General features: G+C 40.8%; 2 protein-coding genes across 9 annotated transcripts in view; one reads left to right on the plus strand and one right to left on the minus strand.

Moving 5' to 3' along the window:
* LMBRD2 (LMBR1 domain containing 2) overlaps positions 1–9,748 on the minus strand; it is a 55,168-nt gene extending 45,420 nt beyond the window's left edge. For 2 of the 6 annotated variants that reach the window (XM_060295710.1, XM_030843593.2), the window contains exons 1-2: positions 9,301–9,646; positions 8,951–9,142 (exon numbers count right to left, since the gene is read on the minus strand). The gene's annotated coding sequence lies outside the window, so the exon portion shown is untranslated. The other 4 variants (XM_060295709.1, XM_060295707.1, XM_030843592.2 and 1 more) reach the window with 4 other exon arrangements.
* An 81-nt stretch (positions 9,749–9,829) lies between these two features.
* Positions 9,830–15,279, plus strand: part of SKP2 (S-phase kinase associated protein 2) — a 73,766-nt gene continuing 68,316 nt past the window's right edge. For all 3 annotated transcript variants that reach the window (XR_004036539.2, XM_030843683.2, XM_030843682.2), the window contains exons 1-2: positions 9,830–10,005; positions 10,514–10,785. Coding sequence is in view for 2 of the 3 variants with exons in the window: in XM_030843683.2 (XP_030699543.1) it covers positions 9,962–10,005; positions 10,514–10,785 (316 nt within the window). In the remaining variant the exon portion in view is untranslated. The remainder of the gene's footprint in view (positions 10,006–10,513; positions 10,786–15,279) is intronic.

Here is a 15,279-nt window from a genome sequence, read left to right on the forward strand (position 1 = left end):
CAGAAAGACAGAGACCATTTGAAAGTAACATTTCCTTTGTTTGAAACAGTATTTTTCTTTCTTTCATCCTAATCTTGTCTAACTTTTGGGACCTGAAATTCTTATTCATTTACTGCTCCACAAAATAAACTCAATATACTCACCACTTTCCATCTATCTATACAAATCTTATTTTCTTTAAAGTTACTTCACCTATTTTATAGGCAGAAAAATTTATCAATGACTACTGAATAAAGTCATACATTTGAAAATATTTTTAATTATAAATGTTGATGATACAGATAGCAGAAAATGGTTTATTTGATGTCTCTCTACTCTTATAAAATAATTTACCTTCACTAACTGAAGAAAATATATGTGCTTTTCTCCTCTATAAAATCAATGTCAGGCATTTTTCTTTGTCTATGGATTAACTACAGTATCCCAAGGAATGAATCAACATCTTAACACAGAGAATCAAGATTATGATGCAACCCACCAAAATAAAATAAGGTAGAATCAATAAAATATGTCAAATTAACAAAGATCTCCAACCAAAACTAGTTATTAAAAGAATAAAGAAATTTGGGTACTTTAACAGTCTAAATTTAAATTTACATAAGAAATACTTCTATATGGAATATCACAAATAAAAATCACATTTAGGGCTTCCCTGGTGGCGCAGTGGTTGAGAGTCCGCCTGCCGATGCGGGGGACACGGGTTCGTGCCCCGGTCCGGGAAGATCCCACATGCCGTGGAGCAGCTGGGCCTGTGAGCCATGGCCGCTGAGCCTGAGCGTCCGGAGCCTGTGCTCCACTACGGGAGAGGCCACAACAGTGAGAGGCCCGCGTACCGCAAAAAAAAAAAAAAAAAAAAAAAAATCACATTTAATAAACTACTTCATTATTTCTTCATATTATTGAAGTAGTTTCTTTCCATTCCTCTGTGGATTTCAACCAATATTTTCATTCTTAAATATCTAAAATTGAAACCCATTTGTCACTCTCTATCACCATATCCTGCTATATTTTTCTTCAAAGCACTTATCCACCTGATATAATGTATATTCTTTACTGTCTCCCTGAAAACACCCCCCAACACACACACACACACACAGACTCCATGAGAGCTGAGACTTGACTATTTTATTCAGTACTGTACCCCATGTCTCTAATAGTGTCTGGCATACAGTCACTATTCAAAAAATATCTATTGAATGAATAAGCCAATGAATAAAAAACGTTACTGTATGCTTTAGTATATACACTATTTTTTATTACTGCTGACTTCAAAGTCAATGTGAAACTCTTGTTATTGTCCCCAAAACTAATTTTACAAATACTTATTACAACTCAAAAGGCTTAGAACTCTGCTCATTGCTACTACTCAAAATTTCAAATTTCATTTTCAAAGAAACAACTTGTACCATCACAATAACAGTGAGTTAATCTTATTTTTAAGTCAAGAATAGGGCTTCCCTGGTGGCTCAGTGGTTGAGAGTCCGCCTGCCGATGCAGGGGACGCGGGTTCGTGCCCCGGTCCGGGAAGATCCCACATGCCGCGGAGCGGCTGGGGCCGTGAGCCATGGCCGCTGAGCCTGCGCGTCCGGAGCCTGTGCTCCGCAATGGGAGAGGCCACAACAGTGAGAGGCCCGCGTACCACAAAAAAAAAAAAATAATAGATTAAGTGGTTAGGTGACAGCTCGATGTAGAATGTGCTGATGAAAACTGTTACCATCTTTAAGATACAGCTTTTTTAAGAAAAAAATCACTCAATGTGAATTTAATATAATTATCATATGAAAATCCCTTTATGGTTGGACCTCGATACTTATTTTGCCTGAAATTGTCCAGTGCAAGGAGTATGACAACCATAGAAAAAAGAATGGATATCAGAGATTAGCAAGGAAATGCTAAGGCATGGCAGAACCGTTGATGGTCTATTACTGAAGTATAAGAAAGGATATTTGTTAAGATTATTCAATAACATTAGAAAACTACCATAACATTAACTGAAAAACTAGATTCACAGATTTTTACATAACATGCATAAAAATAAGAATGAATGAACAACAATGAAATATGTGGAAACATCGATAATAGTTACATAATAAGATTATGGGTATAAGCAAACAACACAATCAGTTATAAAACAATCAGTTATAAACTTGCTACTAGTTACTATCTTTTTTATAACAGCTGTCAGTTTTTCAGTCTGATTCATAGTACTTTTAAATGTTATAGTGAATAAAAAGAATTATGGATCCTTTATTCTAGTATAAAGAAATGATTTGGTTACATCTCTTCCCATACTCAGTGTATTTGTCTCCTATTGCTGTTGTAAAGAATTACTGTAAACTTAGTGTCTTAAAACAACACCCATGTGTCATAGTTTCTGAAGGTTAGATATTTCATAGTTTCTGTGGGTCAGATGTCTAGGCACAGTGTGGCTCAACTGAGTTCTCAATATTGAAATCAAGGTGTCAGCAGGGGCTCCTTTCTGGAGACTCTGGGGAAGAATCCATAGTTCCTTCAGGCTGTTGGTAAAATTCAGTTTGTTATGGTTATAGGACTGAGATCCTCATTTCCTTGCTGGCTGTCAGCTAGCATTTGCCCTTAGTTCTAGAGGCTTCTTTCTGGTCTTTGCATGCAGCCCTATATACCTCAGAGCCAGAAATGGCTTGTCAAATCCTCTGCATGCTTGAAACTGCTAACTTTCTCTTCTGCCCTTTGCTTGAAGAAAGTTCTGCTTTTAAGGTTCATCTGATCTCACTGGGCCCACCTGGATAATCTAGTCATATTTACTGGTTCCACAGGGATTAAGGCATAGATATCCTTGGGGGTCTGTTATTCTGTTCATCACACCATTTATTTCAGTTCAAACTGAACACTTGTTGCCTTGTTATGACAAAAGGTTATGCCTAGGGGGTCCCATGAAACTAGAAATGAAAGTTGGGATTTCCCTAACCTGAGATGAGAAAATAATAGTTTTAAAGTACATATCTTTGACCTTGTACCTAATTTTAAATAAGGAATTTTTTTTTACGGTGCAGAATGATAGTAGTTTCCAAGGTTCCTTACGAATTCCTATAGCCTGTTTTAGTTGTTTCAACTGAATAATTTTCTGTTCAAAGCTAGGGGTGCTGTATTCTCCATCTGATTTAGTTATTTGTATATTAAATTCATAAAATAATTATCAATTAAAATCGAATAAAAATAAAGATTGGACAACTCAAGTTTGGTGTATTAAAAAAAAACTCATTGCCAGGGTGGACAGCAATTTGGCACTAGGTATCGAAGAACTTAAAAAAAGTATATATCCTTGTGGCCCTAGCAACACTTCTTCAAATAACTTAGAGAAAAACCAAAATGGGAACAAAGATTTATCTACAATATTATTTTTCACAGCAGCATTATTTAAACATAAAAACATAGAAACAACTTAAATGTTTGTACTAAATAGTTCACCAAGTCTTAAAAATGTCCACCAGTCTCATTGTTGTCCATTACCTTTTTGACAAAAGCAGCCAAGCGTTTCATAAATCACTAATCCCGCTAACCTGGCCATGACCTATGGGAGCAGGGATCTGTGTCTGAGTCAAGGACCACCTAACAGAAAGACTCCATTACAGACAATGATTAAAGGGGCCCACCAGATTACTCCAGCCCAGAAGAAAGGTGAGACCCAGAGGCACACTTTAGAGATGTAAAAAGGGGCATGGGTGGGATCTTAGGGAGTATACATAAGAAACGCACATATATGTATGGACAAATATACATCAAAATGCTAAGTGGTGCCACAACGTAGTAAAGAGATGACTTCTATTTTCTTTCTTGCTCTTTCTTTGTATGTGTGTGCTTTTAATTTCAAATGGTAAGTGTATTTTTTGTAATTTTAATACTATTTAAAAATCAGTGTAGTAATATGAAAGTAAAACACATAGCAACTAGACAATGAAAAATTTTGCTGTAGTGTTACCAAGTGCCTAGAATTACAACTATTTTAAAACACAAATGTTTTATTATATTACTGTAAACCTGGGTTCCAAATCCCAACTCTATTTAATAATTGTGTAATTGTATGCAATTTAAGCTGTTGAATGAGGATATATGATCACCTCACACAGGTTGCTATGAAGATCCAGTGAGTTATAAAAGTAAAACACCAAAAGGAGTTCCAAAGTAGATCTTCAATAAATGCTAGTTGCTAATCTCCACTTCCTTCATACCGTGTGCTTCCAGAAGATAACTAGTTGCCTCAATGGTCTCAAAGTATAGCTTTACCCTAAATGGTCTTCCCCCCAACCCCCAAAAAACCATGAATGGATGGATACCAAATGCTTTTTGTTTCTCATTCTCTGTGGTTACCACAGCTTGGACCCACACTCATTCCTATAAAACAAAAAATGATGTTCTTGTTCACAGAAATTGCTCCCCTTGCCTCACCTGACTAAGTAGGATTACCTCTCTAGGTCTGTAAGATAGCCCAAACACCCCTTCATCTGTCCTTTGTGTTCTGTCCATTGTAAAGAGATAGAACACATGTCAAAGCCATGTCAAGAAGGTACACTTGACACACCAACGTCATATAGAAAGACATTGCCATTCTTCTAGGCAAATGATCAAAATGGAGGTGAAGCAAAATGGATCATTTGCTGAACTGTAACGATGTGCAGCTATGCAAAAATATACTTGGGGGCAAAAGGGCAAATATTCTTTTGACCACAACAATGGTCCTTCTAATGATATTCTTTATCAAAATAATGTGTTTAGGCTAAAAGGCAAAAATAAAACAAGAAAATGCTAAAATTTGGAGGCAAATCCAAATTTAGTTCCACGTGATTAGAAATGAAAAAGAGGCATAAAGCTATCATAGGTGGGCATTAACGCCACAGCAGCAAAAGTAGATTTTACTTAAAATCAAAATGCCAATTCATTCACTCATATTTTAGTACCTAATATGCAGGCACAGTCTACCTTTCAAAATATCAGTTCTGAAAGTTTTAAACATTTAAAATCCAATTCAGTCTTTTACCAATCATCAAGATATTATACAATACTACCTTCAAATGCCTTTCATGAGTTTACTAATGTTACTGACTTGGAGTACTATTTCCTGAGTATTTTATGGTTGATGATAGTTTTTCAGGCTAAACACACTTTAAGTAGAAAATTTAGAGGTTAAGATCATTTTGGAATCTGAAACATCCCAAATATTTTCAAAAAAAAAAAAGGGGGTGGGGGAAGAAAAGAAAAAGACAGGAAGGAAAGATTGGTATCAATTGAACAAGAGAACAGGACAAAAATTTTGCCAAAACCTAAGATTCTGAACTGAATTAAAAATTTCCAACTAGAACCTAATGATTCATCAGACAGACTGTGTTAACTTAAATATGTATCTTTACTCAGACATGTGAATAAAAACTAGGAGACAACTCGAGATCCAAATAATGAAAAATCAAAAGAATCAGAACTAGATGTAAATAATGAAAGTCAACAATTCTTTACCACCAATCAAAATTTAAACCCTCCGAAGATAATCATTAATCCCATGTTTAACGATTTCAGGTATAAGGAGAATTCAGCTTAGGATACAGATAGAATACCACAAAAGAATGTAACTTCCACTCTAAAAATGCAAAAAAGGCGTAATATCTTTTGAAGCCATCTTAAAAAATGAGCTGAGTTGGCAAACCAACCAGGTGAAGTGAATTCCAAAGAGCAACAAGCCTTTTGAAGAAAGATGGACATATACAAACTGTTCCACCTTTGGCAAGGCATGAGAGAGGTAGCAACCAGTAAGTAGGCAAGAAGAAAACAACTGGAACTGTAACGGATCCTTAAAGATTTTAGGTAAAGAGATTATAAGACTTACTTTGGTAATTAGAAAATAATCTTTAGAATCCTTCCTAGTAACAAAATAGTTTTTTAAAAAAACTAGTAGTTAATATTTTGTGTGAGTTTACTAGATTCCAAGCATTGTGCTAGCGCTTAACATGCTGTATCGAATTACACTTCACAGCCCAGTAAGAAAGGTTAGTAACCTTATTTAGTAGAGGAGAAAATGGCACAGAGAGGGTAAGAAGTGGGATTCAGAGGCATCCTGACTACAAAGCCAGGCTCACAATTAGGATACCAGAGTCTCTGCTCCAGTCCAGACATACTTTCTCAATGCAATTTAGACTGTTTAAATCATTTCTTTTGCTCAGTTTTCATTTGTTCATTTCAATGAACAAAGTAGAAACGTTCTATCAGTTATTTCTTTATATATATAAAGACAGTGCTAATAAAGTCATGTTTAATATAGAATTTAACTAAGCCTTTTTAACTTTGCAGTTTTAAGGCTGCCATAACTTAAGTATAATATATGACTCTAATCTACATGGGGAAAGTAAAAAAGAAAACAGAGCATATCAGAATTGGGAAAGAGCCCTTCTGTTCTTGCCCCAATCTGCCCATTATAGAGAGTATTAAACTGCAGAGAACTACTTTAAAAAGTAGATCTTTTAGATCTACTTTAAAATTAATTGAGGGGCTTCCCTGGTGGCGCAGTGGTTAAGAATCTGCCTGCCAATGCAGGGGACACGGGTTCGATCCCTGGTCTGGGAAGGTCTCACATGCCACAGAGCAACTAAGCCCGTGTGCCACAACTACTGAGCCCACGCATCACAACTACTGAAGCCTGTGCACCTAGAGCTCGTGCTCCGCAACAAGAGAAGCCACCGCAAGGAAAAGCCCACGCACCGCAACAAAGAGTAGCCCCCGCTCGCCGCAACTGGAGAAAGCCCGCGTGCAGCAACAAAGACCCAATGCAGCCAAAACTAACTAAATAAATAATAAATTAAAAATAAATAAATAAAAATAAAACTAATTGAGGGAAAAGGAATCTTTTGAAACTTGATTAGCAGATAAAAACTTCTTGCTATGTAACTGTTCTTAGTCTTTTGTTCACCTAAGCTAAATAACATAAAAAAACACTAACAAATCTTAAGATTTACTTCATGCTATGATGGAACTAAGGAAAAAGCACATCACACTCCTATTTAAATAGAATCTCTTTTGTCACATTTGATTTTCAAAAAGAACAATAATATACTACTGAATATATATATACATATAAGCTATATACATAGCTTATAGCTGAATGTAATTTCTAGTCCTTTTTGGCCTGTCCTATGCCCTAATATTGAATACGCTGTAACTAACTATGCTCTTGCCTCTTGTATGAGAAACATTTTCCCAATTTACAAACTCACTTTGTACTCTATCTGAAACTTCTAAAGAGTACTAGAAATTACTCTAATGTCATTTGCAGACATAAAAAAAAATGTAATTGATTTGTCCTAGATACTGATCTAGTAATTCTACTTCTAGAAATATGGTATACCTCTCTCACTAAAATGGGACATGGGGTGTGCTGAGTAGATTAAAAGAATAAAATTAATCAGGAAAACAAAATAATCCACATCAGTAGCAATCATAATGCAGTTCTTGAAAAGACCAAACAGCAACCTCTATGTAGCTGGTAATCTCAAGTCTTCAATGGACACAATTCCTTATATTAAAGTACCAATTTACCAAGTTAAACTTTTACTTACTATATTAAGAGAACAGCCATTATTAGAAGGAATGCAGAAAAAAATTATTCCCATTTTAGTATGCTATTTTTGCTGCCAGAGCAAACTGTTAGTGAAATATCTATTCTACAATTTGAAGACTTTGATTTTCCAAGTTGACAGGCTCTCTCTGAAGTCCTATAAAGGACCTTGTGCCCACTAATTCAGACATTCCAAGTATTCTGAAAACTAGAAATGTTCCCTAGCTCTCAGGCTAAATCCTAGTATGAGGATATTTCTTATCTTTAAATTTAGAATCATCCCATCTGTTAGAACTTCCTATCTATAAGACCTCTATCTAAAGTGGCCTCTCCCAATTACTTTATACCTCAAAACTTTGTTTATTCTCAAATATTTTAAATATTTTTTTCTTGTTTGTTCTTTCTCCTCCATTAGCTTATAAGCGCCCTCTGTCTTGTTCACTTTCCTGAAGGAGACTAACTTTTTAATGTTAAAAATATTTCCTCTGAGTTGCAATTTTAAGGGAAAAGGATGTAGATTTCAAGCGAAGGTAACTGCTTAAAGGTCACTTTATGTAAAAAATCAGAACACTGCATTTAAAAGTATTTTCCAGGTAACATTAGTTTAATGAATTGTGAACATTCAGCCTCATATTCTTCTTCTGGTTTCAATCAGACTCAATCTGTGAACAGATCCCTTCTTTACACCAATTTCACCTAGTTTCAGCAACAAACTAAAGGTTCATGAATGCTTTCCTCTGTCAAAAGGTGGTTATTTTTCAAGCTAAGCATCAAGCCTGAAACAAGCACGTACCCAAACAAGGGAGGTTTAATTCCAGTGTAAATCGAAGCTTTTTTTTTTTTAAAGAAATTTTTTTTAAAGCCCCTCAATTAATTTTTTAAAGTAGTGGTTATTTTTCAAGCTAAGCATCAAGTCTGAAACAAGCACGTACCCAAGCAAGGGTAGTTTAATTCCAGTGTAAATCGAAGCTTTTTTAAAAAAAAAAAAAAGAAATAAAAAGGCATGGTACACAGCATACTTAAGTAATATTCTAATATATTTATGACGCTGGGTTGCTTACTTCTGAACCTTATACATCCTCTCCATTTTTATTAGGGTTGGAAGCTATTCCCCTATCTCTCTTCCACTGCTTTCCCAGGGTCACAGTTACAGTACAGTTTGCATAATGCATTTCGCAGGGTCATCCTACCCGGAGTATGGCACTCTCTCTACTCCAACCAGCTCCAAACTCTTCTCCGCGGACAGAGGCTAAAAGCAGCGTGCTTTCAGGAGGCGAGGCAAACAGAAAGAAGCTGGTTGAGAGTGAGCAACCGAATGGCTTTGCTGGCGGCGCCTAGTGTTGCACTGAAAGCCCTTTGCAAACAATTACTCACCTTATTTGTTCTCATGTTAGCATGTATGAACCTTCTCGAGGCTGCAAGGGGATGCTCAGCGTTGCCACTGCACACAGGAACCACCGTGATCTCCTGCTGCCCTAAAATTAAACCGCCGCCTCTCTTCTGAACCGCGTTTTCGTCTACAAAGCGCTTTCACACGCGTTATCCGATTTGACCCCGACTCCAAGCCTGTGAAATAAGCGTCGCTTGCCACAGTGCCTATTTTACAGATGAAGAAGGGATCCCGTCCACAGACCTAGTGCTAAGGGCCGCCCTCTCCCCAGTGGAGAACGCAGCTCCGGGCAGCGGGGAGAGCAGGTGTGACGCCCGCGGCCGCAACCTCTCACCTGGCCGGCGGAGCGGGTCACCGCCTCCACTCCGGGGACGTGGGCCCCGCGGCGGCGGCCTCTCTGGGTCTCCGGGGTCCCTCTCTCTCCGCCCGCGCTTCGCCCCAGACCCCAAAGTGCCTCACGCTCTCCCCCTCAGGCTCACCGCCCGATCTTGCAGGACAGCCTCCAGAAAGACCGGGAAACCCCGCGTCCGCCACAGCCGTCCAGGGTCTGGGACCCACGCTCCCTGGCGACGGCGGTGGCGGTCACCTGAAGGCCTGCGGGTTCCGAGGAAAGGAAAACCCGACGCCAATCAAGCAGCTGACATTTCCCAGTCAGCCCGAGCACCGCCCGCTTCCGCTTCCCCGCCTACCCTGTGGGCCGTCCGGTCCCGTAGCCGCGGGGGGTTGTGGGTATCCTGAAGGCGGGCAAAGCTATAAGGAAACGAAGTAGTAGCGAGGCAGCCGCACTACCAGGCAGGGCAGAAACTACAATTCCCAGCAGGCAGCGGGGCAGCAGACGGCGGCCGTGGAGGAGAGCGGGCAGAAGAATTCTGCGCGCGCGGCGGGGATGCAACGTTGATAGAGTTCGCGGGTCTAGCTGCTGGGGGCAGGAGCCGCACGCAGTGCGCCGCCGCGCGCCAAAGCGGGAATCCAGGAGGCGGGCACCTCTGCAATTAATGCACGCATTTAAAACTCCCGAACCTGCGGACGCCATGCACAGGTAAACCGATTGCAAAAAGGGGCAGACATGAATGGACCGTCTTAATTCCTTTAGGCCGCGAATTTTGCTACTTGCTAATATTGTTAGTAATGCTGTAATGTGAATGGTTGCTTGGCCTCTTCTTTGGGAAAACGTGGATGGGTGGATGCTTTAGCGCGGTGATCAGCGTGCGATTTTATTTGGCTTCCCTTATTGGGCTTTCCGGCTGCTGTTTTCAATCACTGTATGATTGCCCTCCCTCTTTCCTTGTCTGTTCCTTCCACTTTAAGAAATTCTTGAGGCCTTCTGCATGATCGTAAATCGAAAAGACTTTTCGAAGTGTTCGATTTGTTTGGTTATTTTCTCTTTTATTCTTGGGAACTCACCGCCGGCGCGTAGAAATGCAATTTAGTTAGCTGCTGTGAAAGTTTTCTGCAATGAGTAACTTGCAGCTTCCTTTAGGCCTACCTTGGAATTATTTACGGGTGTGTTTTTGAAAGGAACGTGGGGCTATTGTGCGTTTCTGCAGGAAACACCTCCAGGAGATTCCCGACCAGAGTAGCAACGTTACCACCAGCTTCACGTGGGGATGGGATTCTAGCAAGACTTCTGAACTGCTTTCAGGCATGGGGGTCTCCGCCCTGGAGAAGGAGGAGGTGGACAGTGAGAACATCCCCCAGGAACTGCTTTCAAACCTGGGCCACCCGCAGAGCCCCCCACGAAAACGGCTAAAGAGCAAAGGGAATGACAAGGACTTTGTGATTGTCCGCAGACCTAAGCTAAATCGAGAGAACTTTCCAGGTAAGGTATGAGGGTAAAACTATCAGTCCAGTAAGTGGTGGATTAAACTATTTTGTTGGTAAACCTTTGTTCAGGGGTCTTTAGGATGGGGCCCTTTTAAAATTGCTGAATTCTGAAGTTATTTTCCAAAGAAATGGGACAACTCATTGTCTCTGAAGTTTACAGAAATGTTGGTATGTGTATCTCTTAAGGGGCACGACCGACTTTTAACCCATGAAAAGACACTCCATACTCTTTCTTTAGGAGGGACTCTGCCTGGTCAAAGGCCAGCTGACTGCCACTGACAACTGGGAACAAAGCGATGATCCTCTAGGATTCTTTTTGTTTATATTCTGCTGCTCTGTAGCCCTGGTTGAGCTTTTTGCCGTAATCACTTTAGTTATTTGTCAAGGGGCTGCTAAAGTGAATGTTGAACTAAGGGGAGGAGACTTATCTTCCCAGGTCCATTCCCAAGTGAGATTCTTCTGTATGCTCTGTCTTCATTACTAACCGTGTTATCTGTTCAGTTCCCCAACCCCCAAACCTGAAGGTTAGTCAGATTCCCACCATCCCCCAACATCCAACCAATCATTGAATCTTTCCCTCTTGTCTCCTAAATATTTCTCAGGCTCTCATCATCTCTTGCCTGATTACTGGAATGGACTCATAATTCCAGCCTTAACCTCCCCAGATCCATCCCCCAGAGCTAGAGTGAACTGATTAAAATGTAGAACTCACCACATCATTCTGCTCTTAATAGCTCCCAGTTCCCAGGCTTCTCAAGCAGGTGAATAAATGCCTCCCAGAGTGGATCAGAGCCCCGGGAGTACTCAAAGCCCATAAGGTAAACATAGTGCATTGACCCGGGGTTATCAGTTTTTCCTGCTGGCAAGCCATGTAAAACATTAATTCAGCAAATATTTGCTGAGCACATTCTGTGTGCTAGGCATTGTTCTAGGTGCTGGGGATACAGCAGTGAGCAACACAAAGCATTTCTACCCTCATGGAGCTTCTGTTCTAGAGAGAGGATGCAGTAAACATAAGTCTGGTGTGCAGTATATGAGAATAAGTGCTATGGCTAAAAACAAAAATAGAACAAGCCAAGAGGGATTGGAGGTCCTGGGATGGGAAGCTGGTTTGTAGGGTATTAAGGGAATGCCTCGCTTGGACAGTGAACTCTAAACAAAGGCTTAAAGGAGATGAAGGAATGTGCCATGCAAGTATCTTGGAGAAGAGAGCCCCAAGCAGAGGGAGCAGCTAGTGCAAAGACCCTGGGGCAGAGGAAGGTTATGTTTGTTCAAGGAACAATAAGGAAGCCATATTCCCAGAGTGGATGAGCAAAGGGGAGAGTAGTGGGAGACGGGCTAGAGGTGCTATTGAGCAGAGTTGTGATGTGACCTTTTAAAAGGACACACTGATGTGATGAGACTAAACTTTGGGGAGTTGAGGGTAAAGCTTAGAGACTTGTCGAGAGGTGTGGGAGTAGTATAAGCAGCGGTCAGCTTCTGGATAGATCCTGACATTAGAGTGGACAGACTTAGGAGACTTTGAAATTGTCTGTAGAAGAGGTTATCACAGTCTAAACTGAAATTGGGTGGGTCATGATGGAGAAGAAGAGACAGAGTCAAGAAATAAAGATGAAGTCTAGCAGAGCCAAGGTAAATAAGTATATTCCTGAATTCCCCCATCTGGCTTTCTTTGAGGACGGTTGATGGGTTGGTTGGTTGCTCGCTTGCTTTAAAAAAAAAAAAAAATCTGTTTTTTTGGCTTTTGACCTTTTCTATATTTGGTGTTGGATTAATTAGAAAGGCAGTGAAGGATCATGGTGAAGTCAGGCACGTCTGGCTTCGAATCCCAATTGTGCTGTTTACCAACCTTGGGAAGTTGTTTGAGCTATCTGTTCCTTAGTTTCTTTGTGAAATGGGATAGTAATATCCACTTCATGGATTACTGTGAAGATTAGATGAAAGAGTGTACATAGAGCCCTTAGCATGCTGCCTGCACATAACACTCAACAAGTAAATCCCGTTAATTTGGTGGACAAAATGACACCCAATTGAGAGGCTACTTCACTTGTCTTTCGTCCTTAATCCTGTTCTCCTGACCCTGTTCACGTAGATCTTTTTGCTTCAAAATTGAATGTTGCTGCTATTTTTAGTGTCTGGAATGCAGCACGAGCAATTTGGTGCTTGACTAACCAAATGTGGTGAAAGACACTTCCTGCTAAGATGAGCAGCTTTTGATGACTTTAGTGCTGATAGCTTCTGACGTGGAGTGATTGCTGTGTGTCCTTCCACATTCACACACACGGGTGGAAATACAAATGACATTTTTAAAGCAAGGCATTATGGAAACAAGACAGAAGATCAAGGGATGGCTGCCATCTTCTAGGAAATTGCAAGTCAAGTTGAGGAGAAAAGAGAATACATAGTAAGAGAAGCTCACAGCAAAAGATGGCAGCTCACGCACTAGCAGCTGCTGAGTGGTTCAGGCAGCAGATGCTCTAGGAGGCCAGAGGGAGGGAGCCCCTTGTGCCAGATTGACCCAAAGCTTCCATGATGATGCCAACTGGATGTAGACACGCTTCCTCCTTCTACTCAGCCAAGCAGAGACTCTGAGAAAAGAGAGAAGGATCTGGAAATGGTCCAGTCACTGAGTCTAGACTGTTAAAATTGACTTCAAAAATATATATTTATCTGAAGTAAGAGAAAAAAAATCGTGAGTTTTATGTTTGTTGTGACCTAAGAGAGAGGCAGGGAGGGAAACCAGTTCTATGCTGTGTCTGTGCGTGGAATTACGCACGGGAGAGATTGGTTAATTGGTGTGGAGGGGGAGGGTTAGAGCCAGGATGCAGGGTGAGGGACAGCTGGTGTAGAGGGTTCCCCCTGGGCCTCCAGTGGTGCTGGATCATCATGCAAGCGAGTTTTGTCTGCAGTTGTCGGGACAGGTGGCTAAGAGCGCTGCAGGATTCGGCTGGAACAGGCCACACCTGCTTTCCGTTGCTATCTGATGACAGTGGCCCTGGGCTGTGTGAGTTGTTCTTGGTTCTTCACTTGGCAGTCTCTCTTTTCTGCCGGCCCCAAGCCAGGCTCACATCTGGTGACTAAATCCTCTTCATCTGTTTAGTTTGGGAGAGGAAAACGTTGTGGCCAACCCATACCAGGACAGGTCTGATTGACCTTTGGGGTGAGTGTGTAGAAGGAGTCGGGAGGAGGAAATGGCCCAGTGATGAGGTCAGTAATGGACAGAAAGAGAACAACTGCATCTTATTCATGGTTGTTAAATGCCTGTCCTGGTCCCCCGTCTTCTGCACCCCCCATCTCTCCACCCCCGACCTCCCAAACAGGGCACAGCCATGGAAACGCTCTTGAACTGATTTGTTGATCAGCTCTCCCGTGGCTGTTAAACTGCTTCAGATTCCAAGCCCCACAGTGGTTTTCAGACTGGAGACTCCAAAGTTTAGAGCCTGCTGGTATCCCCAAGGGAACATGTTCAAAGTGCAAAATTCCAGAGATTCTGATCCCAGAAGTCCTGCCTTGAGCCTGGGAATCTGCTTTTCAATATCCCCAGGCAAACGTTTTTCCTCCTTTCTCTCCCTTTCTTTCTTTCCTTTTTGTTTTTTAATAACCAATAAGAAATATATTTTACATTGCAATGCTGGGTGTGTATCTGGAACCAAAATTTCACAAAACTAGATTTCTCCTTACTAAGGTATTTCCTATGCTCTTCCATTCCATTCTTTCAAAACAATGCTCATCAAATAAATTGACCTCATGACTCACCCATGAATCTCAGCCCACAGCTCCCAAAACTCAGCTCTGAAAGAGCCTTTACAGGACCCTCCCAAGAACCTTTTCTTTGCCCTCTAGCTTCCTTTCATTCATTCAGCAAATGTTGATGGAGCATCGTTCTAGAGATTGGGGATCCAGCAGTGAACATAACGGACCAAAGATCCTGCTCTCCTAGAGCTTGTACCCTGTACCTAATTCTCCAGATCCCAATTTCCATGGTTTCTTAGTTACTCTTCCCACATCCCAGGGTTGAGCATAGAAATATGGGGTTGAGAGGGGTCATCGAGGACCCCAGTTTTAGTTTTTTCCTGTTTTGCTTTTTTCAGTTCTGTCTAGCCAGCCAAAAAATAAAAATAAAAAACCCAAAATACCAAGAGCTAGCATGGTCTAGTGTTTCTCTTAATGATTTGTAGGAAGAGGAAGGAAACCTCATCCCGGATGGCAGAATCTGTTTGTAGTTTCCCAGAAAGGAAGCATGAGTTGTTAATACTTAAAACAAGCTAGCAAAAGCATGAACATGAGGTGAGCCTCCACCCTTAAAAAACAAACAAACAAAAACCCCAGAAAACAGTAGATGTGAATACCTGTACCTGCTTATCCTTCACGTATAATTGTTTATCTGTGCTTAAAGAGACGGGTGGCTTTAAGGATCAAAGACTGAGATGACTTTGGAGTTTGAATTTGCATCTGAGTATAGGTGATGTTCCAAGAAATAAACATGTCG

The sequence above is a fragment of the Globicephala melas genome, chromosome 3, assembly GCF_963455315.2.
Source record: "Globicephala melas chromosome 3, mGloMel1.2, whole genome shotgun sequence".
Classification (NCBI taxonomy): domain Eukaryota; kingdom Metazoa; phylum Chordata; class Mammalia; order Artiodactyla; family Delphinidae; genus Globicephala; species Globicephala melas.